Source organism: Bos indicus x Bos taurus, chromosome 4 (genome assembly GCF_003369695.1).
Source record: "Bos indicus x Bos taurus breed Angus x Brahman F1 hybrid chromosome 4, Bos_hybrid_MaternalHap_v2.0, whole genome shotgun sequence".
In the NCBI taxonomy this organism is placed as follows: Eukaryota; Metazoa; Chordata; class Mammalia; order Artiodactyla; family Bovidae; genus Bos; species Bos indicus x Bos taurus.
Genome location: NC_040079.1, coordinates 18551703 through 18579243, shown reverse-complemented (window position 1 = coordinate 18579243; position 27541 = coordinate 18551703). Strand labels below are relative to the sequence as shown.

Below are 27541 nucleotides of genomic sequence, written 5' to 3'. Positions count from 1 at the left end.
GGTGTATGGGTCTTATGGAACCAGCAGAGAACGGTGCAAGAGGAAGAAAGGAAAGCGTGATAGTTTGACATAACTGAAGGTCTAGGAACTGTGGACAGTGGGGAGTGAAATCACTAGAATTCAGAAGATGTGGGGGTGGAAGCGAGAGAAAGGAGGGAGCAGAAAAGACCAGTGAAGCCCAGCAGTTTCCTCTGCTCAGAGGATCAGAGCGCAAACAGCTTCATCTTCCAGAAAGCCTGAAGCTAACTCTTTCTTTTATGGAATACCGTTGCTTTAGAAGGCTTTGTTAGTTTCTGTTGTTGAGCAAAGTGAATCAGCTGTATGTATACACACATCCCCTCTTTCTTAGATTTCCTTCCCGTTTAGGTGGCCACAGAGCACTGAGTAGAGTTCCCTGTGCAATTCAGTAGGCCCTCATTAGTTATCTGCTTTATACATAGCAGTGTATATATGTCAATCCCAATCTCCCAATTTCGTTCCATCCCTCTTTTCCCCCTTGATAACCATAAGTTTGGCCCCTATGTCTGTGAGTCCATTTCTATTTTGCAAATAGCCTATTATGCTTTGCCATTTGATTCTGAAGTAGAACTGAAAGAAATCTTGCTCAATCAGCAGATTCAACAATTCTCTCCTGTTCATTTAAATTTCATTTTTTTCCTTTTCGTTTTACAGCTGCATTCACTGGGGGAGGGGGGTTGGAGTGTGTGCTTACCCACCTTACTCAGAACCAGAATCCGCTACTGCCTTTCTTTTTTGGCCATGCCACAGGGCATATAGATCTTAGTTCCCCTGATCAAGGGTGGAACCCGAGGCCCTGGCAGTGAGAGCACTGAGTCCTAACCACTGAACTGCAGGGAATTACCTCTGTTGCCTTTTAAACCAGAGACATTTTTTAAATAGCTATTTTTTTCCCCTTTACAGATGTGTGCTCATTGAAATCAGTCAAAAATAAAAGTCAATTTAAAAAATGATATATAAACCTCCTACTCAGAGATAATCACACATGGCTACAATAATAACACAAGCTTTAACAACAAATACATTCACAATTTTGTGCATCAGTTCAGTTCAGTTCAGTCGCTCAGTCGTGTCCGACTCTTTGCGACCCCATGAATCGCAGCATGCCAGGCCTCCCTGTCCATCACCAACTCCCAGAGTTCACTGAGACTCACGTCCATTGAGTCAGTGATGCCATCCAGCCATCTCATCCTCTGTTGTCCCTTTCTCCTCTTGCCCCCAATCCTTCCCAGCATCAGAGTCTTTTCCAATGAGTCAACTCTTCGCATGAGGTGGCCAAAGTACTGGAGTTTCAGCTTTAGCATCAGTCCTTCTAAAGAAATCCCAGGGCTGATCTCCTTCAGAATGGACTGGTTGGATCTCCTTGCAGTCCAAGGGACTCTCAAGAGTCTTCTCCAACACCACAGTTCAAAAGCATCAATTCTTCGGCGCTCAGCCTTCTTCACAGTCCAACTCTCACATCCATACATGACCACAGGAAAAAACATAGCCTTGACTAGACGTACCTTTGTTGGCAAAGTAATGTCTCTGCTTTTGAATATGCTATCTAGGTTGGTCATAACTTTCCTTCCAAGGAGTAAGCGTCTTTTAATTTCATGGCTGCAGTCACCATCTGCAGTGATTTTGGAGCCCAAATAAATACAGTCTGACACTGTTTCCACTGTTTCCCCATCTGTTCCCCATGAAGTGATGGGACCGGATGCCATGATCTTCATTTTCTGAATGTCGAGCTTTAAGCCAACTTTTTCACTCTCCACTTTCACTTTCATCAAGAGGCTTTTTAGTTCCTCTTCACTTTCTGCCATAAGGGTGGTGTCATCTGCATATCTGAGGTGATTGATATTTCTCCCGGCAATCTTGATTCCAGCTTGTATTTCTTCCAGTCCAGGGTTTCTCATGATGTACTCTGCATATAAGTTAAATAAGCAGGGTGACAATATACAGCCTTGACATACACCTTTTCCTATTTGGAACCAGTCTGTTGTTCGATGTCCAGTTCTAACTGTTGCTTCCTGACCTGCATACAAATTTCTCAAGAGGCAGGTCAGGTGGTCTGGTATTCCCATCTCTTTCAGAATTTTCCATAGTTTATTGTGATCCACACAGTCAAAGGCTTTGGCATAGTCAATAAAGCAGAAATAGATGTTTTTCTGGAACTCTCTTGCTTTTTCCATGATCCAGCGGATGTGGGCAATTTGATCTCTGGTTCCTCTTCCTTTTCTAAAACCAGCTTGAACATCAGGAAGTTCACGGTTCACATATTGCTGAAGCCTGGCTTGGAGAATTTTGAGCATTACTTTACTAGCATGTGAGATGAGTGCAATTGTGCGGTAGTTTGAGCATTCTTTGGCATTGCCTTTCTTTGGGATTGGAATGAAAACTGACCTTTTCCAGTCCTGTGGCCACTGCTGAGTTTTCCAAATTTGCTGGCATATTGCGTGCAGCACTTTCACAGCATCATCTTCCAGGATTTGAAATAGCTCAACTGGAATTTCATCACCTCCACTAGCTTTGTTCGTAGTGATGCTTACCTAAGCCCTTTTAGTACCACCACAGTTGGTTTTTGGGTCCAGAGATTATGACCCCAAAAATAATTATTCATGGACTAAAATATGGGCAGATTCCTGCCCCAGGCATGAAGCCCTCTTCTGAAGGTTTAACAGGCCCAGGGGTGCTATCCATCCTGAGGTTCCATGAAGTTGGTGTGTTCACCACTAAGCTTAATTCATTCCAAGGCAAACCATGTCTGGTGGGTCTTCCTGGCTACTTTAGAGGTAAACCCCATAGTTTCCAAAGGCATGCCTGTAAATTTCTATGTTGACGAGGCTCTTCCTACTCCCTGAGAGAGTCCAGGGTGTGGAAGAGTGAAGTTTACTGAAAGAAGAAAGGAAAAGAGAAAGGGTTTTGGAAAAAACATACTGAATCTTATTTTCTAATTAAAGGGCCAGTACTGAATAAACAAAATAAATAGGCCTTTCATAGCATATTACACAATTCAATAAAATGCTGAAACAAAAGGTTTGATGTGACTAGTTGGAGACAAAATGACCAAATTTTTAGAAAGCATTTCAAAGAATTTTCTAGTTTACTTTCTTGGCCAGAGGCATGCAAATATTAAACCACCTGTGACCAATTTATATTTTTCCAGTCATGAAGATGAAAGATTCTTGGTTCTCTCTTGGTTATTTCTCAATAAATAAATTATTAAACTCAACTCAAAAGAAAAAAATAGACACATCAAAAATATTTCTCTTTCTCTTAGTAAAACTCCCTTTCTTCCTAAAACAAAAGTCAATTTGCTTTCATCCTTTACCAAGAAGCCATCACTTAATTGGAAGCAAGTTTAGAATGCAGAGTCATAGTCAGGTTGTGGTCAAAGGTAACAATTCACACTTTTCTCAAGGACCTGTGTCTAACTCTGCCTTCCCCAAGATAACAAGTAAATCCATGCAGTTTAGCATTGGGAAACATCTTGTTTATGTTTAAATTTTGACTGTTGTGCAAGATTGCCTATTACAATTAACATTGGTTGGTTGCAGTTCAAAACACATTGGTTTCTCTGCAGAGCTTAGCTATGGTACCCTCTGAGTTACTGAATCAGGTAAAAAGAGGATACAGTGTGAAAACTCTCTGCTTTAAAAGACAGCAGATGGACTTTCCCAGTGGTCCAGTGATTGGGAGTCTGCCTTGGGATTCAGGGCATGCGGGTTCAATCCCTGGTCAGGGAACTAAGATCCCACATGTCATGGTGTAACTAAGTCCACGTATTGCAACTACTGAAGCTCGAGTGCCACAACTAGAGAGCCTGCACCCAGAAACAAAGGATCCTGCAAAACACAGAGATGATCCCCTCTCTTGTGCAGTGATTAAGACTCAAAGCAGCCAAAAAAAAAAAAAAAACAAAAAACCAGCAGAGAAGTTCTGATTCTGGGTGAGGAAGGTAAACACCCACCATTCTTTTCCCGCAATGAATACAGCCATAAAACCTGGACAGAATGCATAAAACAGGTATTTAAGAACTCGAAAAATAAATGACGGGGAGAAGACCAGAATTTAAAATACCATCCAACTAATGGTGAGTTCTTTGACCTCTAATCAATCCTAGTCTGGAGTCCAGGCAGTACAAAGCCTAAAATGGACAACAGGCAAAGGCAGAGAAAGCTCTAGGAGAGCCCTTGAGCTGATGTGAGGATAGGAAAGGGACTATGAATGAGTAGAGAAACTGGGGAACATCTTCCTCTTTTATTCCTGCTCCATCTTCTCACAATTCAGCACTCAGGCAATCTTGCTGTGCTGGCGGCAGCAATGACAAAGGTCTTAGGTACTTAAAACTATCAAGAGAGGAAGGTAAACAACAGGGTACTACTGGAGAGCACAGGGAACTATATTCAACATCCTGGGATAAACCATAATGGAAATGAATATGAAAAAGAATGTACATATGGATAATCGCATCACTTTGCTCTCCAGTAGAAATTAACACAAACATTGTAACTAGACTATACTTTAAAAAAAAAAAAAATTTGAGGAAAGGGAATCTTCCTCTCTGATAAGAGGAGCTGTGGTCCCAAGAGGGTGGGATAAACGACCATGCTTCTCTTTCTCTTCCCGTCCTTTCCTTCCCTGGTCCTGGAGGCGGCAGAAGGGAGCCCCAAGAAATGGGACAGTGTGGAGGGCAATGAGAGAGAGAGACAGAGAGGCAGGAGCTCGGGGAAGCAACTCCACAGGGACGTTCATGAACTTGGGTTCATCCCTCAACTGCAAATGTGTGACTCTGGCCCTAAGCACAGTTCCACAGACTTTGGGAACTAAAGCTACAGAGCAGACCTCCACTCAGATTCCACCCTGCAACTCGGTGGGGCACGCGCCAGACAAACAGGAACAGCACTGCAAAGGCTCTGAAAACACAACTAACGCTCAAAGATGAGTCAGAAGTTGTGGTCTGAAAGCTGATTCCACTGCTTTCTAAAACGAAGAAATGATTAAGCAAAACACATATCTAACAAAGGCTTGGATCCAAAATACTGGACCATCTTACTCAACAGGAAGAAAACAAACAGCCCAGTTTAAGAAATGTGCAAAAGACTTGAGAGGATGATTCACTGTAGAATATATAAAAGCTGGCAAGTAGTCATATGTAAAGACACTGGTATTAAATGATTAAAATTTTAAAATATTGACATTATTCAGTGCTGAAAGAGATGGGTGACAATAGGAACTCTCATACACAGTTGGTGGAAATGCAGAATGGTACAACCACAATGGAAAACAGTGTGTTGATTTCTCATAAAGTTACCAGATGACCCTGGACTCCCTCCCAGGTGTTTAACCTGGAAAAATGAAAACTTAGTTTTTACAAAACTTGTTAATCAATGTTAATGCAGCTCTATTCAGAAAAACCCAAAACTGGAAATAACCCAGATGTCTTTTTGGGTTATTGGGTAAATAAATGGAAACATCCATGCAGGGAATACTATTTAGCAACAAAAAGGAACAAATTATTATTATATGCAACAACTCTGATAAATATCAAAGATGTTATGTTTACGCAAAGGAACCAGTTATAAAGGTTGCATATTGTGTGATTCCATGTATACGGCATTCTCTAGAACACAGAACTGGGGCTGCCCATTTTGGTGGCTCAGACGGTAAAGAATCTGCCTGCAATGCAGGAGACACAGGTTCAATCCCTGGGTCAGGAAGATTCCCTGGAGAAGGAAACGGCAACCCACTCCAGTATTCTTGCATAGAGAATTCCATAGACAGAGAAGCCTAGTGTGGGCTACAGTCCATGGGGTTGCAAAGAGTCAGGCATGACTGATGCAACTAACACTTTCACTTTTTCAAAACACAAAACTATAACAATCAGCAGTTGCCAGAGGCTGAGATGAGAGACGCAGGGATTAGAGGGTGTCATTATAAAGGAAATAGATTACAAGGCAGCTTTTTGGAATGACAGAACCCTTCTATAGCCTGATTTTGATGCTGGCTAAATGGATCGATACATGTCTTAAAAGTGGGAACTATATATCAAAAAAAGTCAATTTGACCCTATATTAATTTTAAAGTATAAAAACAAATATAATAAATACTCAATAAAAGGTTATTCACATGAATTACAACCAGAATCTCTATTTGGACGCTTCTCACATTGTGTCATAATTGTGTTAACACTAGGTCTATTCCTACAGTGCATCCATTTCTCCAGGGCAGTAACCTTAGCTTTCTAATCTCTTTTCTCCAGATTCCCACAGAGTATCTGGCATCTAAAGTAGACACTGAATAATATTTTTAAAAGATAGAAAATGAATACTTTAGATGTAACCAGTTCACATTATTTCATTTTGGTAAAGGAAGAGCAGGAGAGAAACAGAACTTAATGAAAAGAACTTCTAAAAGTGAAAGAGTTCCAGAAAGACTCATTTTACAGTTACACACTTTTGGGGGCTTTTGGGGCATGACCACATAACATTAATATTCAGGATTTATGAGACAGTGCGTGTATGTAGTCTTCAACAGGGATTCTACTGTAAAGGCATTAATTATAATGAATTTATTAATCGAGGGACTGCTCTAATAATTCTTTGAGGAGCACTGGGGAGGCAAGGGTGAATGCGGTGAAGGGAGTCAAAAGGTACAAGCATCCATTATAAAATAAATAAATCCTAGGGATGTAATATGGTGACTACATGGTGACTAGAATTAATAGCATTGCATTGTCTATTTTAAAGTTGCTAAGAGATCTTAAAAGCTCTCATCATAAGAAAAAACTATTGTAACTATATATGATGATAGATACTGGGTTTCATATGGAAAAAGTTGGATGAACTTTTTGGCCAACTCAATATTAACTAGACTTACTGTGATGATCATTTCACAATATAAACAAACACTGAATAATTATGTGGTACACTTGAAGCTAATATAATGCTAGCTGTCAATTATATCTTTATAAAAAAGAAAAAAAGTAAGAATGGCCAGGTTACAAGGTATGCTATATTAAGAAGAGATAGCAAGAATACACAGAAGAACTATACAAAAAAGATCTTCATAACACAGATAACCATAATGGTGCGATCACTCACCTAGAGCCAGACATCCTGGAATGTGAAGTCAAGAGGGCCTTAGGAAGCATCACTATGAACAAAGCTAGTGGAGGTGATGGAATTCCAGTTGAACTATTTCAAATCCTAAAAGATGCTGCTGTGAAAGTGCTGCACTCAATATGCCAGCAAATTAGAAAAACTCAGCAGTGGCCACAGGACTGGCAAAGGTCAGTTTTCATGCCAATACCAAAGAAAGGTATTTCATTCCAATACCATTTCATTCCAAAGCCAAAGAATGCTCAAACAACCACAGAATTGCACTCATCTTACACACTAGCAAAATAATGCTCAAAGTTCTCCAACCTAGGCTTCAACAGTACATGAACCAAGAACTTCTAGATGTTCAAGCTAGATTTAGAAAAGGCAGAGGAACCAGAGATCAGATTGCCAACATCCACTGGATCATAGAAAAAGCAAGAGAATTCCAGGAAAAAAAAAAAAAAGATCTACTTCTGCTTTATTGACCATGCCAAAGCCTTTGACTGTATGGATCACAACAAACTGAGGAAAATTCTTCAAGAGATGGGAATACCAAACCACTTGACTGGCCTGAGAAATCTGTATGCAGGTCAAGAAGCAATAGTTAGAATAGGACATAGAACAATGGACTGGTTCCAAAATGGGAAAGGAGTACATCAAGGCTGTATATTGTCACCCTGCTTATTTAACTTATATGCAGGGTACATCATGTGAAATGCTGGGCCGGATGAAGCACAAGGTAGAATAAAGACTGCCAGGGGAAATATCAATAACCTCAGATATGCAGATGACACCATCCTCATGGCAGAAAGTGAAGAGGAACTAAAGAGCCTCTTGATGAAGGTGAAAGAGAAGAGTGAAAAAGCTGGCTTAAAACTCAACATTCAAAAAATGAAGAACATGGCATCTGGCCCCATCACTTTATGGAAAACAGGAAAACAATGGAAACAGTGACAGACTTTATTTTCTCCGGCTCTAAAATCACTGCAGATAGTGACTGCAGCCATGAAATTAAAAGATGCTTGCTCCTTGGAAGAAAAGCTATGACCAACCGAGACAGTATATTAAAAAGCAAAGACATTATTTTGCCAACAAAGGTCTGTCCAGTAAAGCTATGGTTTTTCCAGTAGTCATGTATGGATGTGAGAGTTGGATCGTAAGGAAAGTTGAGTGCTAAAGAATTGATGCTTTTGAACTGTCCCTTGGACTGTTTTGAGAGTCCCCTGGACTGCAAAGAGATCAAACCAGTCAACCCTAAAGGAAATCAGTCCCTGTTATTCATCGGAGACACTGATGTTGAAGCTGAAGCTCCAATACTTTGGTCACCTGATGCCAAGAACTGACTCATTAGAAAAGACCCTGATGCTGGGAAAGATTGAAGGCACGAGGAGAAGGGGATGACAGAGGATGAGATGGTTGGATGGCATCACTGACTCAATGGACATGAGTTTGAGCAAGCTCCAGGAGTTGGTGATGGACAGGGAATCCTGGCGTGCTGCAGTCCATGGGGTTGTAAAGAGTTGGACATGACTGAGCGACTGAACTGAAGCCAACTCTGGGAATTATAGCTTTTCTCTGATGTAAAAAAAAAAAAAAGGTACAGAACATAAAACTTGTAGTGAAATAATTCATTTACTTTATTTTGTTCTATTGGATGAAGGCACTAAATACCTTTGATTTGTTGCTGTTGTTGTCACTCAGCCATGTCTGACTCTTTGCAACTCCATGGATGTAGCTCACTGGGCTCCTCTGTCCATGGGATTTTCTGGGCAAGAATACTGGAGTGGGTTGCCCTTTCCCCCCACCCAGGGGATATTCCTGACCCAAGGATTGAACCTGAGTCTCCTGTGTCTCCTGAATTGGCAGGAAGATGCTTTACCCTCACCAGTTCAGTTCAGTTTACCCTCATATATGGTCAAAACAAAAATTTCAAGGTTCTCCTTTGTGTAAAGCTGAAATTTCCCCTGTAAGCACATATTAATAGTATGCCGCAATTCCTAATCATTTATGCATTATGTTGTCAAAACCATGACTTCCTCCCTAATTAAAAAAAAAGTCATAGGAAAGCTAAATAGAAAAGATAATTCAAGTTGCTTTATGAAAGTAACATTTGCTTTAGAAACAGCATAAAGAGGTTTCTCCCAAAGGAAAGATCTTCTGTAAAAAAGAGTTGTTCTGAGCAGAGAATAGCTGATACAAACAGTAAAAAAAGAAAAAAAAAAAGTTTAGCTCCCTAAACTGGAATCCTGACTTTCGTGAGGACCCAGGCAAGGTTAATGTGATTCTCAAACACTGCTGCCAATGGCAGCACGGGAGTGGATCTAAGCTAAATTTACCTCTGCCATAATATTGGCTTAGCCAAAAAGTGAGTTTGGGTTTTTCCATACAATCTTAGAGAAAAACCCGAACTAACTTTTTGGCCAGCCCAATATATAAAGACAATGCTTATTATTGTGCTTGGATTTTTTCTCCACTTTCCTTGCTCTATTGGACAGTGTTTAGTTATCGAATTTTTAGGATAATACTCTAATAAATACTTATTATATAAGTCATCAGTTATACAGATATAAAATCTATAATATGCACTAATTAACATAGCATATATAAGTATAAAATACTTTAGATCAATAGTCAAGTTTTAAGTGGTCATATCTGGGGTCCTGTTATAATCTATGAAAACTAACAGGACAGTTCACCTTCCTATAGCATACATGCCTGGAAAAAGAAAAGAAAGGAACAAAGAGCCTCATTTAAATTATATGATGAAAACGAACACAACCAAAGCTTAAATGGCAATAGAAATATGACAAATATCACCTGCGTGTCTGCTGTTGATATTCTCAATTGTTTGAACTCTATTAACAAAGGTGCTGAAAATAATGAACACTGAGAGCCATTCTGGACTCAAATTTACTGAACAGGACTTATGTAGAAAAATATACCCCAGTAACAGCTGCCAAATTAGAAAGTAAATGCTATTTTCTTGTTGTCTGACCAGTCAATACTGAGTTCCATGAAAGTATAGGGTTCTTGTGCTCAACCCTAAATACCAGGCAGAAAACAGCAACGGACACAGAGCGAGTACAAAATAACACTTTTAGAAAAACTTTTTGTCTTATATACAGGGTTATTGTTACCATATTTCTAAATTCCATATATACGAGACAGCAAAAGAGACAATGATGTATACAACAGTCTTTTGGACTCTGTGGGAGAGGGAGGGGGGGGATGATTTGGGAGACTGGCATTGAAACATGTATAATATCATATATGAAACGAGTCGCCAGTCCAGGTTCGATGCACGATACTGGATGCTCGGGGCTGGTGCACTGGGATGACCCAGATGGATGGTAGGGGGAGGGAGGAGGGAGGAGGGTTCAGGATGCGGAACACATGTATACCTGTGGCAGATTCATGATGATATATGGCAAAACCAATACAATATTATAAAGTTAAAAAAAAAAAACATTTTGCAATAAATGAATAAATAAGCATGTTTCCACAAGATTAGAGTTGAAAGTAAAATTATATAATAACTGAACTTTAGGAATCGCATTGGCACATCCCTGGATGTTAGATATTGGCATGGTTCTATTTAGGCATGCATTCTTTCATTCATTCCACCAACCAACAAACAATTCTTTCTAATTTCAGAATACTTTGTGTTAAGGTCTGTGATCAGGCCTGGGAATACAAAAGTCATAGGAAGATACTGCAAATGATTTCAAGTGGCCTAAGTGTAGTGTGGGATACACACAGATACAGAGCTAATATAATTAGTACTAATCAATTATACCTTGAGAACTATAATAAGTACAACATTATAATAGTGAATTCCAATAAGGACATAACTAGTTCTACCAGAAATACTCAAGGTATAGTTCTTAGCAAAGGCAGTTATTCAACTGAGCTCTGAGAAATACAAAGGATACTGATAGATAAAAAACAGCAGATTATAAATTGTTAAGAACATGAATTTTGAAAACAGCCTGCAGAAGTATGAATCCTAGTCTACCACTTATTAGCTGTGTGACCTTCCTGAAGTTACTTAACTTCTCTGTTCATCAGATCCCTCATATATAACATGGAGGCAATAATACCACTTATAGCATAGGGGTGTTGGGGAGTAAGTTAGTTGACATATGTAAAGCACCTTTAACAGCACCTGAAACATAATATTATATTAAGTATATGTAAGATGGAGAAAAGAAGCAAGGGCAAGAAAGAAGAAACAGCATAAAAAAGTCCTGAAGTGCTAAAAAAAATAATTTCTTTCTGTTCTTCACCAGAAAAAAAAAAAAAAAGCATAAAGTGTGCTAAGTACAAACTACTATGCATACAATGCATTTTGCCAATCACTAACAACTTTGGGTCACTGATCATTTATTCCCACTACGGATGCTCAACCCGGAAAAATGCACAGATGCACGTACATACACTGAAAGTTCCGCACATATCAATAATTTCAGGGGACCATCCACAGAATCAAGGGTAGCGGGTGCTTCTTTGCACGTACGTACACTCAAAGCTCCACACATATCAATAATTTCAGGGGTCCACCCACAGAATCAAGAGTAGCGGGTGCTGCTTCAAGGTCAGAGCCATAGATGATGGAATGGCCTAATGGGTTTACTTTCCATAGAAACCAAAGCTTGGTATGGAATTTCATACAACCCCATGCAACTGTGGACCCTGAAGTATCTAATCAAAAAACTTAAACTGTGAACTCATAGAAGACTGAGATGAATAAAACACAGAGAACTTCACAGCTGCGTCTCAAATCAAAGAAGGGCTAACGTGGACAATCACAGCAAGGCGGTTCTTTGTCTGAGAAGCAGACCTGTGAAGGACGAGGAAGCAGGTCCTCTGGCCCTGAGGAGGAGATGAGGCTGAGAGACACAATGTAAAAACAGAACGGTTTTGTACTCACATGGTGAAGGAGCCTGGGGGGGCAGACACTCTCCGCAGGTCCGCAGCTTGCACCTGATGGATACTAGAGGCAGCAGGGAATGAGCAGCGAAGACAGTCAGCAAAACAGCGTGGACAGACAGGGAACAAGCCGGGAGAGAGAAAGAGAGACACACAAAATTTAAACAGAACTTAAATGAGCGCGTCACCAAACAGTGAATGAAAAGAAAAGGAAAACCAAGCCAGCCACAGAAAGAATCCAAAAAGCCAGTGATAGCGACGAAGCCAACGGGACACATGGCAGGGCCGGGGCTCAGGCAAGCCGCAGACTGGGGCGCGAGGCAGGGCGCCTGCAGCTGCTGCAGGAGCGCGGTGCTGCGCGGGGCTGCGGGCACCACGGTCCTCTCTGGCTCTAGGTCTCACAGGGCATCCATCTGTGCGTGTGCACAGACACACACACACACACACACACACACACACACACACACACACACAGGTGGTAGGCTGGCCCAGTCGACTCATCTTCCAGCAGAATCAAGGTAAACTGAATCGTTTAACAAATAGTCCTCATGAATCCAGGGCTTTGTTGAAATGTTCATGTCAAAAGAAAAACCATCTTGAACAGAGCCACCCAACAAAAACTTTACGGTCATACCAAGAAAGCCTAATTTCATCACAACGATGCTGTAATTCCACTGATACTCTTGGCAGCGGAGTGAAACCATAGACTTCTCTCTGTTCTCTACCCCTCCTTTAAAAAAAATAAAAGAGAGGGTCTTCTATGGCTACCACAAAAGATAAAATGTGGAACTGAAGAAATGAAACCCCACATTTCCTGTTACTTTTATGTTATTAGTAACAACTCTTACTTTCTCAGACCATTTGAATGGTTTCAGTATAACACTTCCCCAATCCATCTTTTCCCTATAACCCTAGTCCCTCATTTCTGCTGGGTATGTAAATTCTTATATGAAGCCTCCCACGAATTAACTCCTTATTATCCTCAAAGGGCTATCAGTTATCACCAATAGTACTCAGCAGCCCAGAATGGTGGAACCCAGTTGCCCAATTCAGAGTCTGCCAACTGAAAACCTTTCCCTTGGAGTATGCAGTCACCCTTCTCAATGCTGTCTTAATTGCTAGAGAACTCAGGCTAAGATCTTCCTAAGGACCTGAGTTCATGTAGAACTTCTGATCTCCTTCAAGAGTGCCTTTCAAATAGCAAGATCAGATTTATCTGGCTATCATGTCACTAATACATGAATATGAACCTAGACAAACCTGCTCAATTACTTTTGGGGTGGATGGTATTTATTAGCATCAAATCTGAAGTAGATTCATAAGCCATAAATGACATATAAAGGCATTTGCTCCGTATCAATGGGGTGGGCAGAGGAGGGGATAGTGAACCTAATGGGCCAAGCTAGTCTTTTAGTTTGTATATGGTAATAGCAAATGGGATCACAAGCCAAGAAATACTTTTTTAGAAATTTTTTTTTTTTTGCAGAAGTAACGATCGAGGGGCATCATGAAAACCATTTAGCTGTTTCTCATGGGATTTTCTCCAGCCATCCATGTGTACCAGATCTTGAAATTCTTAAGCATATATCTTCCACTTGCTACCATAAAATACGATCAAGAGATTTTCTATATTATTTTTATACTCACAAAGTTTTAGATTTATGTTATTTTGGAATCGGTTTCTGAGAAATGCAACAGATGGGACATTATAGATCTGGTGCATGTGGGAGTCCCTTGTTCAACATGTAACATTAAGACTCCGCACACAGACAGGCACTGGGGACCCTGCGAGGAAAACCCCAGGGTCTCCCCCCAGAGCAGAGGAGACAGGTCAACCAGTAAGGACACTAGTTTTGATAAACGGTGTGACAGAAATAACAAGAGCGCTGTAGGAACGCCGAGTGGTGTATTGAATGGCCAGAAGCAGAAGGAAAAGGATTCTCAGGGAAGGTGATGTGTCGATGGGAGTGTGAACTCGAGCCAAAGCGAACAGATGAAAAGGAAGGAAGGGACAAACTCAAGAAGAGCAACAGGAGAGCAGAAATACGTTCAAGACAGGCCCTACTGCTCTCTGTCTGGACTGCAAAGGTGAACTTTGCACAGCGGTGGCCTAAAGAATGAAAAGCTTGACAGACTCAGAACGTGGAAGAAAACACCTAAGGAGGTATCAGTGGCCAGGCTTCCCTTACACTGGAAACGCCACTTGGAAATTTAGTGGAAAAAGCTGGATTTCCAAACAGAAAGAAGCGGTCTAATCACAGGGGGTGAATAAGAGTAGTGGGTGACAGATTTTCTAAAAATGCAGTGGTGAAGGATAATTTTAATAAGTTGGAATCAAGATCTTTGCTAATCTTTAAGATTATATATATATGTCCTTTTAAGAAATGGACAGAATATTATTACTGCCATTTCACCCAAGTCTATCTTTGAGTCTGAGGCTGCCTAGATGGAGGCACCACTGCCCCCTGGTGGCAAGTAACTGCATTTTTGAGATGAAATCGCTTCTTGAACACCCTCGCAGCTTAATCTGTGAAGTCACATCATATGTACCACATGTACCAAAAAACCCAACTCTTTACTTTTGATTTTAATACGTGAAGAAAGCCCCAATAAATTCTTAATACAGTTTCTGAACAAAAACAACTTTTTTTTTCTCAAGGGCAAAAATTGTTTGAAACTAAACACCCCAAAATAATTACATGTCGGATAAGGCTATTAACGGTAGAAACACCAGGCATGAAAATGAGAGCTGTTTGCCTGTAGATACTAAGAAATTTTAGCCCTGCTAACAAGTGACCTACAAGTGACCCAAAACAACCTGGACTATCTCAGAGAGGACTTACCACTTTGTAGTTCAGATATTCTCTCAAACCGATAGTTCACAGCTTAACTCTGAACATTTTTAAGAGAGAGTATGGCCAGCTGTATACTACTGCTGACACCTTGCCTGAAACTCATGAAGTGTATATCCAACCTAATATCAGGGAAAGGTGGAGGATAGAAAAAGCAGCCGAAATGACCCTAGAGTTTCTCTAGCTGCAAAATGTAAACAAAATGAAAAAGGCAACTACACCAGCCCTGTGGATAAGGATCTAGGAAAAATGCTGGGCAAGCACAGAGTGATTCTCGAATAAGAGGGTGCAGAGGAGAGAAGACCCCTCAAGCTTAGAAGCAGAGGCTACAGAGGAAAACGCTTTATGAGCCCCGTTGAATGCTACTCTTCAACATCTGCCTTTTCAGAACAGGGGCGAAGCTTTGGCAGAGAGTCATGACCCCTGTGTCATGGGTTCATTCTACGCACTTCTATAGTTGTCACATTGACTCAGTAAAGCCCTTGGCAAAGCATGCCCTTGCTTCGCAGGCACTAGAGGAAGCCAGCCATTCAGTACAAATACATAACCATGCATCACGGGCCACAAACAGGAGGAGCACCTCCGAGGGTACCTCACTGTGACACAAGAATGGCCAAAATTCAAACCAGAAATGGCCTTACCTTAAGTCAGGTCAGACACAGGGGCATGATATATAGAAGAGGCACAAAACGATGCCCCAAATCCCCATGTTTCTTCATCCCTTTCTCTAACCCCAAATAGACATTTTTCAATCAAAAATTAGATATACCTGTGGCAGATTCATTTCGATATTTGGCAAAACTAATACAATATTGTAAAGTTTAAAAATAAAATTTATAAAAAAATAAAATAAAAATAAAGCTTACAAATCCCAAAGAATCTATAAGTTTACGAATATCTGTTTAATTATAAATAAATCATTGTAAATATATTACGGGAATTTTGGTAACTTTGCATTAAATCAATAACTTAATCTGGTGATCATCAACATCCTAACTGCCTTGAGTTTTCCAAATTATTAAAATGATTATATATCTTCATTTACTTAAGATTTTTTTTGGTTTCCTTTTACCAGAGCTTTGTGGTTTTCAGTATACAAATACTGTACATGTGTTGTTAAATTTATATGTATGTATTTTGGTTTTTGAGTGATTGTAAATGGTATTGTTTTTAATTTTGGTTTCTATGTTTTTATTGCTAATAAATGGAAATACAATTGAAAAAAAAATTAGATAAAGGGACTCTATAAAATGAATATGCACTCAACATAGCCAGTCATTATCACCTTTTCCAAATCAGTTTATCAAAGCACCCAAGAAAGGAAAGGGTCCAGGAGGGCTACATTTTGTTCAGGCATTGAGTCATGGGTCAGGTCTCATCTATTAGATAACAGGATGCTCTCCAGCAATGGAAAAACTGAGTCGAAGCATCAGAGAATATGCACTCCAAACTGGGAGCATTGGGAAAGGGACAGTCCACTAACAAGCAGAAGGAGATGCAATATGGGGAGAGGTGAGCCAAAACCCAGTTCTGCCAACCTTCTGCCCTGGAGAAACCAACAATCTCCAAGTGACCAGGGTCAAGAAGAGGAGGCCAACAGTGCCTTCTTAAAATGAAAGCAAACACGTTTAACCAGACAGGTTTTATGACCCTGAACCACTCAATGATTTTCTGCTGGTCCCAGTCAATATATACTCAAGGGGGTGGTCGGTGAAAAAGCATCATCAATCTAACATACAACAATTACTCCTGAAAGAAGCGTGTGGTCACCGTATAGTAAACATGAAGAAGAAATATGTGCAAGAGGCCAAGGGACAGCTGAGGTCCCTGGACTATTCTCCTCTCTCAGCACAGGGAGGCCTCCGGCCATGCACATGCTCAGTGCCCTGCTTGCCACGGTCTCCGTGTTCACAAAGGTGGGCGAGGGCAGACTCACTCATTGAGTAAAGGCATGGACGTTCTCCTCTTGCTCTTCTGCACCATGTTGGCCTGATTCCTCAGTGAGATCCGAATCATAGCCGGGGCCAACCTGCAGGGCTCCCCATCCACTTGCATGGGGATGGATTTGTAAGTTAGCAGCATGACCTCCCGACACTGGTGCAGCCTTTCTCCATGGCCTCCGACTTGCAGGGCAGCCTGTAAAGACAAGAGGCAAAAGGAAGCAAGAGCTTAGTGCCTGAGTTACTCAGGAGGGACTACCCTGGTGGTCCAGTGGTTAAGACTTTGCCTTTCAATGTAGGGTGTGCGGGTTCAATCCCTGGTCGGGGAGTTAAGATTCCACATGCCTCACAGTCAAAAAACCCAAACATAAAAAACAGAAGCTACATTGTAACAAATTCAAAAAAGACTTTAAATATGATCCACATTAAAAAAATCTTAAAAAAAAAAAGAATTGCTACTCAGGAAACCCAGAAACCCCAAGTCCACTGCATATAATCTAAAGGTCTTTGAAAAACACTTAGTGAAAGCTGTTAGTTGTGAGTAAAATGGGAAACCTTGGGTAAATCATGAATACAAATAAGCTAAAATGTTTAAACTTTTGAAAGCTTGATCACAAATCCTCATTGACAGCCACTTTTTGCTTTTATGTATTTTCAGCCTTAATCATGTTAGGTTAATACAAAAGCTCTTTTTGTTATCTACTTCCATTAAATAACTAATGTGTGCAAAACAGAAAGAATATTAAAAAAGACAAAATACATAGTTTAAGACAGCCACTATATTATCGCTAATATATAAATATATTTATATATAATTATTATAGTTATATATTAAATATGCATTATATTAAAATATGCTACCCATCCTTAGAAAAATTTTCAAACTTCAGGCAAGCTTTTCCTTCTTACCTAAAACCTCCTCAAACTACTCCTAATCTGTATAAGATCAATGAAATGCAAAATAATAATCCTCAGTTGAAAACATTCTGAAAAGTAAAGCAGCTTTGAGGATCAAAATCAAGCACAATAAGAGCTTGGTTCACTACAGTAGCCACAAAATGAAAAGTCAATCCAACATTAAAATTCTGCAATGAATTAGCATAACTTCTCTGCCTTAGTAAAAAAAAAAAAAAAAAAAATTACTTTAGTATCACTCACCCTTACAAGGATGAACTAAAATCAAATAATATGTTTGGTTACAGCATACATAGAGAGTGCCCAAACTGTCTTATACAGTTTGATGAACATTTTTATACACATATGTGAATCTCCATCCAGATTAAGTTTTAGGCAATTTACAGCAACCAGAAGGTTTCCCAGTGCTTCTGTCCAATCTCCGATCTATTTATACTCCTCTCACCTCCCACTAACTGATTTCTATTACCATAGATTCAATGTGTTTGAACTTGAAGTTCATATAAATCATCCAACATATAGTCTCATGTCTGACATCTTTTGCTTATCATTATTTCTGAGTAATAGAAAAGTATCGGAGAAGGCAATGGCACCCCACTCCAGTACTCTTGCTTGGAGAGTCCCATGGATGGAGGAGCCTGGTAGGCTGCAGTCCATGGAGTCGCTAAGAGTCGGACAAGACTGAGCGACTTCACTTTCACCTTTCACTTTTATGCATTGGAGAAGGAAATGGCAACCCACTCCAGTGTTCTTGTCTGGAGAATCCCAGGGAAGGCGGAGCCTGGCGGGCTGCGGTCTATGGGGTTGCACAGAGTCGGACACGACTGAAGCGACTTAGCAGCAGAAAAGTATATTTATCTACTCTTCTTCTGGTAAACATTTGGCTGTTTCAAGTTTGGGGCTATTATTGAGGCAAACTTTCTTGTATTTCTTGGTGGATACATACATACAATGAGTAGAATTGCTATGCTGTAAGTTTAGATGTATATTTAACTATAGTAGATACTACTAACAGTTGTTCAATCAGATCACATCAGTCGCTCAGTCGTGTCCGACTCTTTGTGACCCCATGAATCGCAGCACGCCAGGCCTCCCTGTCCATCACCAACTCCTGGAGTTCACCCAGACTCACCTCCATCGAGTCAGTGATGCCATCCATCCATCTCATCCTCTGTCGTCCCTTTCTCCTCTTGCCCCCAATCCCTCCCAGCATCAGAGTCTTTTCCAATGAGTCAACTCTGCATGAGGTGGCCAAAGTATTGGAGTTTCAGCTTTAGCATCATTCCTTCCAAAGAAATCCCAGGGCTGATCTCCTTCAGAATGGACTGGTTGGATCTTCTTGCAGTCCAAGGGACTCTCAAGAGTCTTCCCCAACACCACAGTTCAAAAGCATCAATTCTTCGGTGCTCAGCCTTCTTCACAGTCCAACTCTCACATCCATACATGACCACAGGAAAAACCATAGCCTTGACTAGATGAACCTTTGTTGGCAAAGTAATGTCTCTGCTTTTGAATATGCTATCTAGGTTGGTCATAACTTTCCTTCCAAGGAGTAAGCGTCTTTTAATTTCATGGCTGCAGTCCCCATCTGCAGTGATTTTGGAGCCCAAATAAATACAGTCTGACACTGTTTCCACTGTTTCCCCATCTGTTCCCCATGAAGTGATGGGACTGGATGCCATGATCTTCATTTTCTGAATGTCGAGCTTTAAGCCAACTTTTTCACTCTCCACTTTCACTTTCATCAAGAGGCTTTTTAGTTCCTCTTCACTTTCTGCCATAAGGGTGGTGTTATCTGCATATCTGAGGTTATTGATATTTCTCCCTGCAATCTTGATTCCAGCTTGTGTTTCTTCCAGTCCAGGGTTTCTCATGATGTACTCTGCATATAAGTTAAATAAGCAGGGTAACAATATACAGCCTTGATGTACTCCTTTTCCTATTTGGAACCAGTCTGTTGTTCGATGTCCAGTTCTAACTGTTGCTTCCTGACCTGCATACAAATTTCTCAAGAAGCAGATCAGGTGGTCTGGTATTCCCATCTCTTTCAGAATTTCCCACAGTTTATTTATTGTGATCCACACAGTCAAAGGCTTTGGCATAGTCAATAAAGCAGAAATAGATGTTTTTCTGGAACTCTCTTGCTTTTTCCACGATCCAGCGGATGTTGGCAATTTGATCTCTGGTTCCTCTGCCTTTTCTAAAACCAGCTTGAATATCAGGAAGTTCACGGTTCACATATTGCTGAAGCCTGGCTTGGAGAATGTTGAGTATTACTTTACTAGCATGTGAGATGAGTACAATTGTGTGGTAGTTTGAGCATTCTTTGGCATTGCCTTTCTTTGGGATTGGAATGAAAACTGACCTTTTCCAGTCCTGTGGCCACTGCTGAGTTTTCCAAATTTGCTGGCATATTGCATGCAGCACTTTCAAAGCATCATCTTTCAGGATTTGGAATAGTTCAACTGGAATTCTATCACCTCCACTAGCTTTGTTCGTAGTGATGCTTTCTAAGGCCCACTTGACTTCACATTCCAGGATGTCTGGCTCTAGGTCAGTGATCACACCATCATGATTATCTGGGTCGTGAAGATCTTTTTTGTACAGTTCTTCTGTGTATTCTTGCCATCTCTTCTTAATATCTTCTGCTTCTGTTAGGTCCATACCATTTTTGTCCTTTAAGGTTCTATTATAATGCATTTGAGTATCCATTTATAATGATGGCATCACTGACTCAATGGACGTGAGTCTCAGTGAACTCTGGGAGTTGGTGATGGACAGGGAGGCCTGGCATGCTGCGATTCATGGGGTCGCAAAGAGTCGGACACGACTGAGCGACTGATCTGATCTGATCTGCAACAAATCTTTAAAAGGAGTTAATACTAACTGTAGCTCAAAATCTAAAAGATTCACTCAAAAAGGGAAATCTACATATTATCAGCTTGTTTCCATACTTCTCACCTCTATCTTATGAATGAGGAATAAAAACTTGTTAACTGAGACTTGTGAAGTCAACTTCCACTAATTTGGTTCCCAGGTATTTGGATTTATTTTGTGCTTTGAGCTATTTTTGCACTCATATTAATCTGAACAATAGAAACCTGTTTATGTATAAATGCAAAGATAAAAGAAACACAAAGGAACAGAAAGGAGGGAAAGAAAATAGAACAAAAACTGAAAAGAACTTATCATTATTGAACACGTTTGATGTTAAAAAGCATTCAATTGTAACCCTTACATACAATTTTATTCAATTAGTAGAACAAGGAGGCAGAGGAGAATGAAGTAAGAATTTACTAAAATTCTTTCTAGCCTATTACCCAATCCTGTTACTCAGCTGAAAGTTTCTCTGATTGTACTTAAATGACCCATTTAAGTTAATCTATGGATTTGACGCACTATTAGCATCTCCAGGACTTTCCCAATATATTTCCCTTGTCTTCAAGTAATTCGCAGTCCAATATGTATCTGACAAAGCTGTATCCCTTCATTCAGTGGGAGAAATACCAGTTTCTTCCTTTTTCCTCAGTCTTGACTAGACCTAATGACAAATAAAGGGCCTCTCTGGTAGCTCAGCTGGTAAAGAATCTGCCTGCAATGCAGGAGACCCCAGTTCAATCCCTGGATCGGGCAGATCCCCTGGAGAAGAAAACAGCTACCCACTCTAGTATTCCTGCCTGGAGAATTCCATAGACAGAGAAGCCTGGATGGCTACAGTCCATGGGGTCGCACAGAGTCGGACACAACTGAGCGACTTTCACTTTCACTTTTCAATGACAAATAAAAATGCAGAAGCAGCCAAGTAAGTAAGTTACTCCTTGGGTCTGACAGGACTTGAAACTACTTAAATACTTTCCAACCCCTTGGTATCAGAAGGCTCCCACAGTACCATAGAGCATGTTTAAACCATATTCTCAGACTCAATGGTAGATCGATAGCAAGTGCAACAAACAGAGGTAAATAGCTGTCAGTGGCAATTCCACTGGCATTTCAGAATCAATCCAGGATCGCTGCACAGGCACAAGAGGAATTATAGTAATTAGCTTCTCAGAATAAAGACAGCTCTATTAGTGTTAGCACAACCATAGTAATTTATTTTTGGAAGAAGCTAGACTAAAGGTAATTTTTAAAAGACTTGTTAGAAATAGGTATTTTTCATCATTCAGATGGGTGTAGGCTTCACATCCTATAAGGCACAGGCTCTAACAACCATAATCATGTCCAGGATTTTTGAATCCACCAATAAAAAATCTATTGGTATATTAATGACAGATATTCAATTGTCTGTTCAACCTAACATGTATTATATTGTTGTGAAAATGTCAAATATTGCCTTTTCAGTAGTATATGAATTTGGAGGAAAACAAAGCTAAGTACATCTGTTGCCATTTACTGTCCTACAGTCACTAACAACTTTAAGGCCACAGGAATAGCACGAGATCTTCTGTCTTTCCACAATATGCTCCTCCCCAGAATACCATTCTTCATCTCTCTTCAAATCTTATCCTCCTTGTTACTACTCACATCCTTATTCCACCTGCTGCCAGATGACAGGATGGACAACTCTGGGTTGGGAGACTAGAAGAGAAAGAAGGCAAGTCCTCCAACATTTCCTTCTCCCCACTGACAGGGAGAGACTGGGCTCTGACTCCCAGACCCAGTCCCTGAACAGAAATGCCCAAGGCCACAGTCAGTGACGTGGATAAGAAACACGGGAGACAATCAGCAACACGAAAATCTGTTCTTTTTTTTTTTTTTTTTTAAGATGAACAAATCTTGTAATATCTTGTAATCTTATAATATCAAATAACAAAAAGGGAAAATTTGTTTTATTAAAAAATATAGCAAAAGAGGATAAACATATTATGTGATTGTACATGATATCAAATACTAACCAAATAAGACAGGACATTAATGTGCATGATAAACAGAAATAAGTGTCTTCCTTCCTCTTTAGATTTTATCAACAGAGCAACTGAATATTCTATAGTTTGAAAGCAACATAAACACATTTTTATTGGAAGCCCACATATAACTATCATGAATACCTTTCTAAATAAGAATATTGTGGGCAGCTACTCAAATCAAGACATATATTACATTGGGAAATTTGTAACTCTTCTCCCAGAATATGTTATGAACACTGCAGTTTTAATCAATTAAATGTGCAGTTACTGTTCTGCAAACTGTAAGCTGTGAGTGTATCTGCATAGTGTACATGAACTAAGTTTAGAAGTCATGTTATGAAGATCTATATGTTAAACTGGAAACTCTAGATAAATTTCTGGGAAAATATAACTGCAAAAATTGGTATACTAAATACAGAAATTGGATAGCTTAAACTGGTTTTAAAAATTGAAAGTTATCAAAAACGTTTCTCATTCCAACCCCACACCAAAATGTGCTAAGTGGACTTAGATGTTTTACAAGTTTATCCAAGTTTTAAAGAAAGACAGTGTCTAATAAAACTTATTTTAGGAAATGATGCTATGGCTGAGATAACAAAACCAGATAAGGGCAGCGACAGAAAACAAAATCTTAACTGGATTTTATACCAATATCACATACCAATATAATTTTAAATTTCATGTGATAGCACTAGTTTGTGGAAATGTTTTAAATGATACAGATGAACTTATTTGCAGATGAACTTATTTACAAAACAGAAACCAACTCCTAGACATGCCAACCAAACTTATGGTGACCAAAGGGGAAAGCAAAATGGGGGATGCTGGGGGGAGATAAATTAGGAATTTGAGATTAACATACATATACTACTATGTACAAAATAGGTAAACAATGAGGACTTATCAGGGAGCTATACTCACTATCTTGTAAAATGGAAAAGAATCTAAGAATATATACACACACACACATATCCAAATCACTTTGCTGTACACCTGAAACTAACACAACACTGTAAATTAATTATACTTTAATAAAAATAAAATAAAGCAAAAAAGGAAATACAATTTCACCACATTACATTTTAAGTGAAAAAACCATTATCATCCAAAAGATGCAGAAAAAAATAAAGTCAGTGCCTTTTAGAATCAATTGTTGGAAAACTAGGAATAGGACATAACTTATTTAACTGATAAAAGTCATCTCCCAAAACTCCTAGAGAAAACATTATTTGGAATTAAGAAAATATGAAAGCATTCCTTTCAAGGGACAAAATGTTCCACCAGTAATGCAAGTTTTCAGCATAGTAGTGGAGGATCTTAAACAACATAGTCAGTCAAGAAAATAAAACTGGAAGAAAAAGGTTTGGAAGAAAATAAAAAGCAAACCTGGTAATATTCCCACAGGTATCATCCCATACATAGAAATTCCAAGAAAATTCACAGGCCAAGAATTAAACCTCATAAGAAAGGTACGCTATCAAATAAAAAATACAATAGCATTCCCCTTTCCTGGTCATAACTAAGCAAAATCATAATAAAAAACATTAAAAAAGTAGGATGTCATATAATACCAACAAAATCAACAAAGCAATGCATGAGACTCTTAGGCAGAAAAATTTTAAACTATTGGAGACACAAAGGAAAACTTAAAGAAATGGAAAGTCATGCCATACTCATGGATGGGACAATTTAATACTCTAATAATATTAATTTCCTCCAAAATAATACATTCAATGTAATTCCAAGTGAATACGAGAAATACTACTGTGAAGAATCTTGTCAAACCAATTCTATAATTAATTCCAAAGAATAAGGTCCACAAATGACTGAGAACCTTCTGAAAACAAAGAAAAATAGATGATCCTTATTAAATATTGAGATGTGTAATTCAAATAGAGGTGTTTGCACAAGACAAGACATAAAGGTCAAAGGAAATGAATTGAAAGCACTGAACAAACCCATATGCATGAGGATGCAGAATATTTGCATATGGGATGATAAATTACTGGAGAAATCATAGATAATTTAGCAAATGGTGCTGGGAATACTTCTTCCTATAATAGAGAAAAATTAGTATTCTAGCTCACATCATACACATTATCAACTCAGATGTATTAAAGGACTAGGAATAAGAAACAAAAATATAAATATAAAAATTAGCTGGGAGAAAGAGAGGAGAGAGCAAATCTTTCTCCTTAGCTCTCTTTTTCTCAAGCAGTATCTGGCTGTGGCTGATTCTTCTCTGTGCTTCCATTTCCCACAGGCTAGCACTCTCGCCCAGCCACCCCTGACTCTATGGTCCAGCCCAGACAGGCAGCAAACTACAGCAGTGACCCCAGCTCTCATGGCCTGATTCCTTCCTCTGGAGTCCCAGCTCCTGCCTGATGACCCTTGCTGCAGAACCCATCAATGTCACTTCTCCAGGGTTCCACCCCTGCCTAGTGGCCCTGGCTCCTGAGTGCTGGTAATATCGTCTCTTCCCTTTATCCCTCCAGCCTTGGAGGTTGCAGAGAATTTCTGCAGTTGTCAATCCATGGATAGCTATCTACAGGTTACTTCCTTCCAGTTCTTTTTCTAACATCCCATAATTAGTCCACTGGATTAAATTTCCTCAATTGAACTACCTCACATGGGTTATTTCCCCTGTCTGACACACAACCTTAGTCACCAAAATGAGAAATTATTAAGTAATTTGCAGTGGCACCATTATCATCTACTCCACATTTATTTATACAAGTTTTTACATGCTGTTTTATTGCCATGAAGCAATGCCATTAAGTTTTATTGTTTTCCATTTTATCAAATATTAAGATTTCAGGATATGGGTATGTTTTAAAATCCTACTTCAATGCATTCTGTAAGCAGTCTATATACAATCAGCAATTGTATTGCAATTCACTTCATTATTATCCATATGAGTCACTATTTACAGCAAAAATAGCTCCATAGATTCAGTTTCTCTGTATGTTAAATAACGAGTATTTGGTAGCCTATTATGGCCTGTTTTCACACTAGCATTTTATGATGCTAGGAAATAATTTCATGTTCCCAAATTCTACCACATACCATCTAGAGTCCCCTGCCTTACTTTGACAGTATTAGCCATAGGACTAATGCATGACCAGTATGAAGCAGAAGACAGTGAAAAGGAAAGGGCTTTATTTAAAAAACTTGCCTTCTGCTCATTAAAATTAATCTAGGCATTATTGAATACTCACTAACTGTGGTATTGGAGAAGACTCTTGAGAGTCCCTTGGACTGCAAGGAGATCCAACCAGTCCATGCTAAAGGAGATCAGTCCTGAATATTTATTGGAAGGACTGATGCTGAAGCTGAAACTCCAATCCTTTGGTCACCTGATGCAGAGAACTGACTCATTTGAAAAGACCCTGATGCTGGGAAAGATTGAAGGTGGGAGGAGAAGGGGACAAAAGAGGATGAGATGGTTGGATGGCATCACTGACTCGACGGACGCAAGTTTGAGTAAACTCCGTGAGTTGGTGATGGACAGGGAGGCCTGGCATGCTGCGGTCCATGGGGTCGCAGAGTTGGATACAACTGAATGACTGAACTGAACTGATGGGTCAAGAATGTTTTTTGGAAACAGGTAAGAGTCTTATAATGTATAAACCTAAGTACTCCTTCTCAATGTGGTTTACTTGTATTATTTATTATTCTTAGTTGCTCAGTCATGTCCAGCTCATTGCATCCCCATGGACTGGGGATCTTCCTAACTCAGGGATTGAACCTCAATCTCCTGCATTGCAGGCAGATTCTTTACTGTCTGAGCCACTAGGGAAGCCTCCTGGTATACTTATGTCTTTCTCTACTTTTGTTCAATTGAGGCAGATTAACTATTAAGGAGAGTGAAAAAGTTGGCTTAAAACTCAACATTCAGAAAACTAAGATCATGGCATCCAGTCCCATCACTTCATGGCAAATAGATGGGAAAACAGTGGCTGACTTTATTTTTCTGGGCTCCAAAATCACTGCAGATGGTAATTGCAGTCATGAAATTAAAATACGCTTACTCCTTGGGAGGAAAGTTATGACCAACCTAGACAGCATATTAAAAAGCAGAGACATTACTTTGCCAACAAAGGTCTGTCTAGTCAAGGCAATGGTTTTTCCAGTGGTCATGTATGGATGTGAGAGTTGGACTATAAAGAAAGCTGAGCATCAAAGAATTGATGCTTTTGAACTGTGGTGTTGGAGAAGACTCTTGAGAGTCCCTTGGACTTCAAGGAGATCCAACCAGTCCATCCTAAAGGAGATCAGTCCTGGATGTTCATTGGAAGGACTGATGTTGAAGCTGAAACTCTAATACTTTGGCCACCTGATGTGAAGAGCTGACTCATTTGAAAAGACCCTGACGCTGGGAAAGATTGAGGGCGGGAGGAGAAGGGGACGATGGGATGAGATGGTTGGATGGCATCACCGACTCGATGGACATGGGTTTGGGTGGACTCCGGGAGTTGGTGATGGACAGGGAGGCCTGGTGTGCTGCAGTTCATGGGGTCACAAAGAGTCAGACACGACTGAGCGACTGAACTGAACTAAACTATTAAGGTGAGTAAATGAGAGGCAAAAAAGCCACAAAGGGGGCTCTTCAACTTCTCTGCCAAGATCTAGCCTGGGATTCAATGGTGCAGGTTGGAAAATCATCATCTCCATGGGTTCAAGCTATTTTCGTATCAATCCCCTGAAATCTGCAGTATTATGACAGAGTGAATACAGTACAATCAAACAATCAACAATAGCCTGGGATCAAACAAATCTGTATAACTAACACACCCTATTGATTTTTTCTTTTTAACACTAGCCTAGTAGCATCCATCCCTTACATTAGACTTAGTAGAATATGATGCTAAAACCGTATCAGCTAAGTCACAATA

The 27541-nt window shown here is 39.8% G+C and overlaps 1 protein-coding gene across 2 annotated transcripts in view; it reads right to left on the bottom strand.

The window, feature by feature from the left end:
- Positions 1 to 27541, bottom strand: part of DGKI (diacylglycerol kinase iota) — a 517513-nt gene that overhangs the window by 160561 nt on the left and 329411 nt on the right. For both annotated transcript variants that reach the window (XM_027538894.1, XM_027538896.1), the window contains 2 exons: positions 16821 to 17020; positions 12034 to 12096 (listed from right to left, as the gene is read on the bottom strand). In XM_027538894.1, coding sequence (XP_027394695.1) covers positions 12034 to 12096; positions 16821 to 17020 — 263 coding nt within the window. The remainder of the gene's footprint in view (positions 1 to 12033; positions 12097 to 16820; positions 17021 to 27541) is intronic.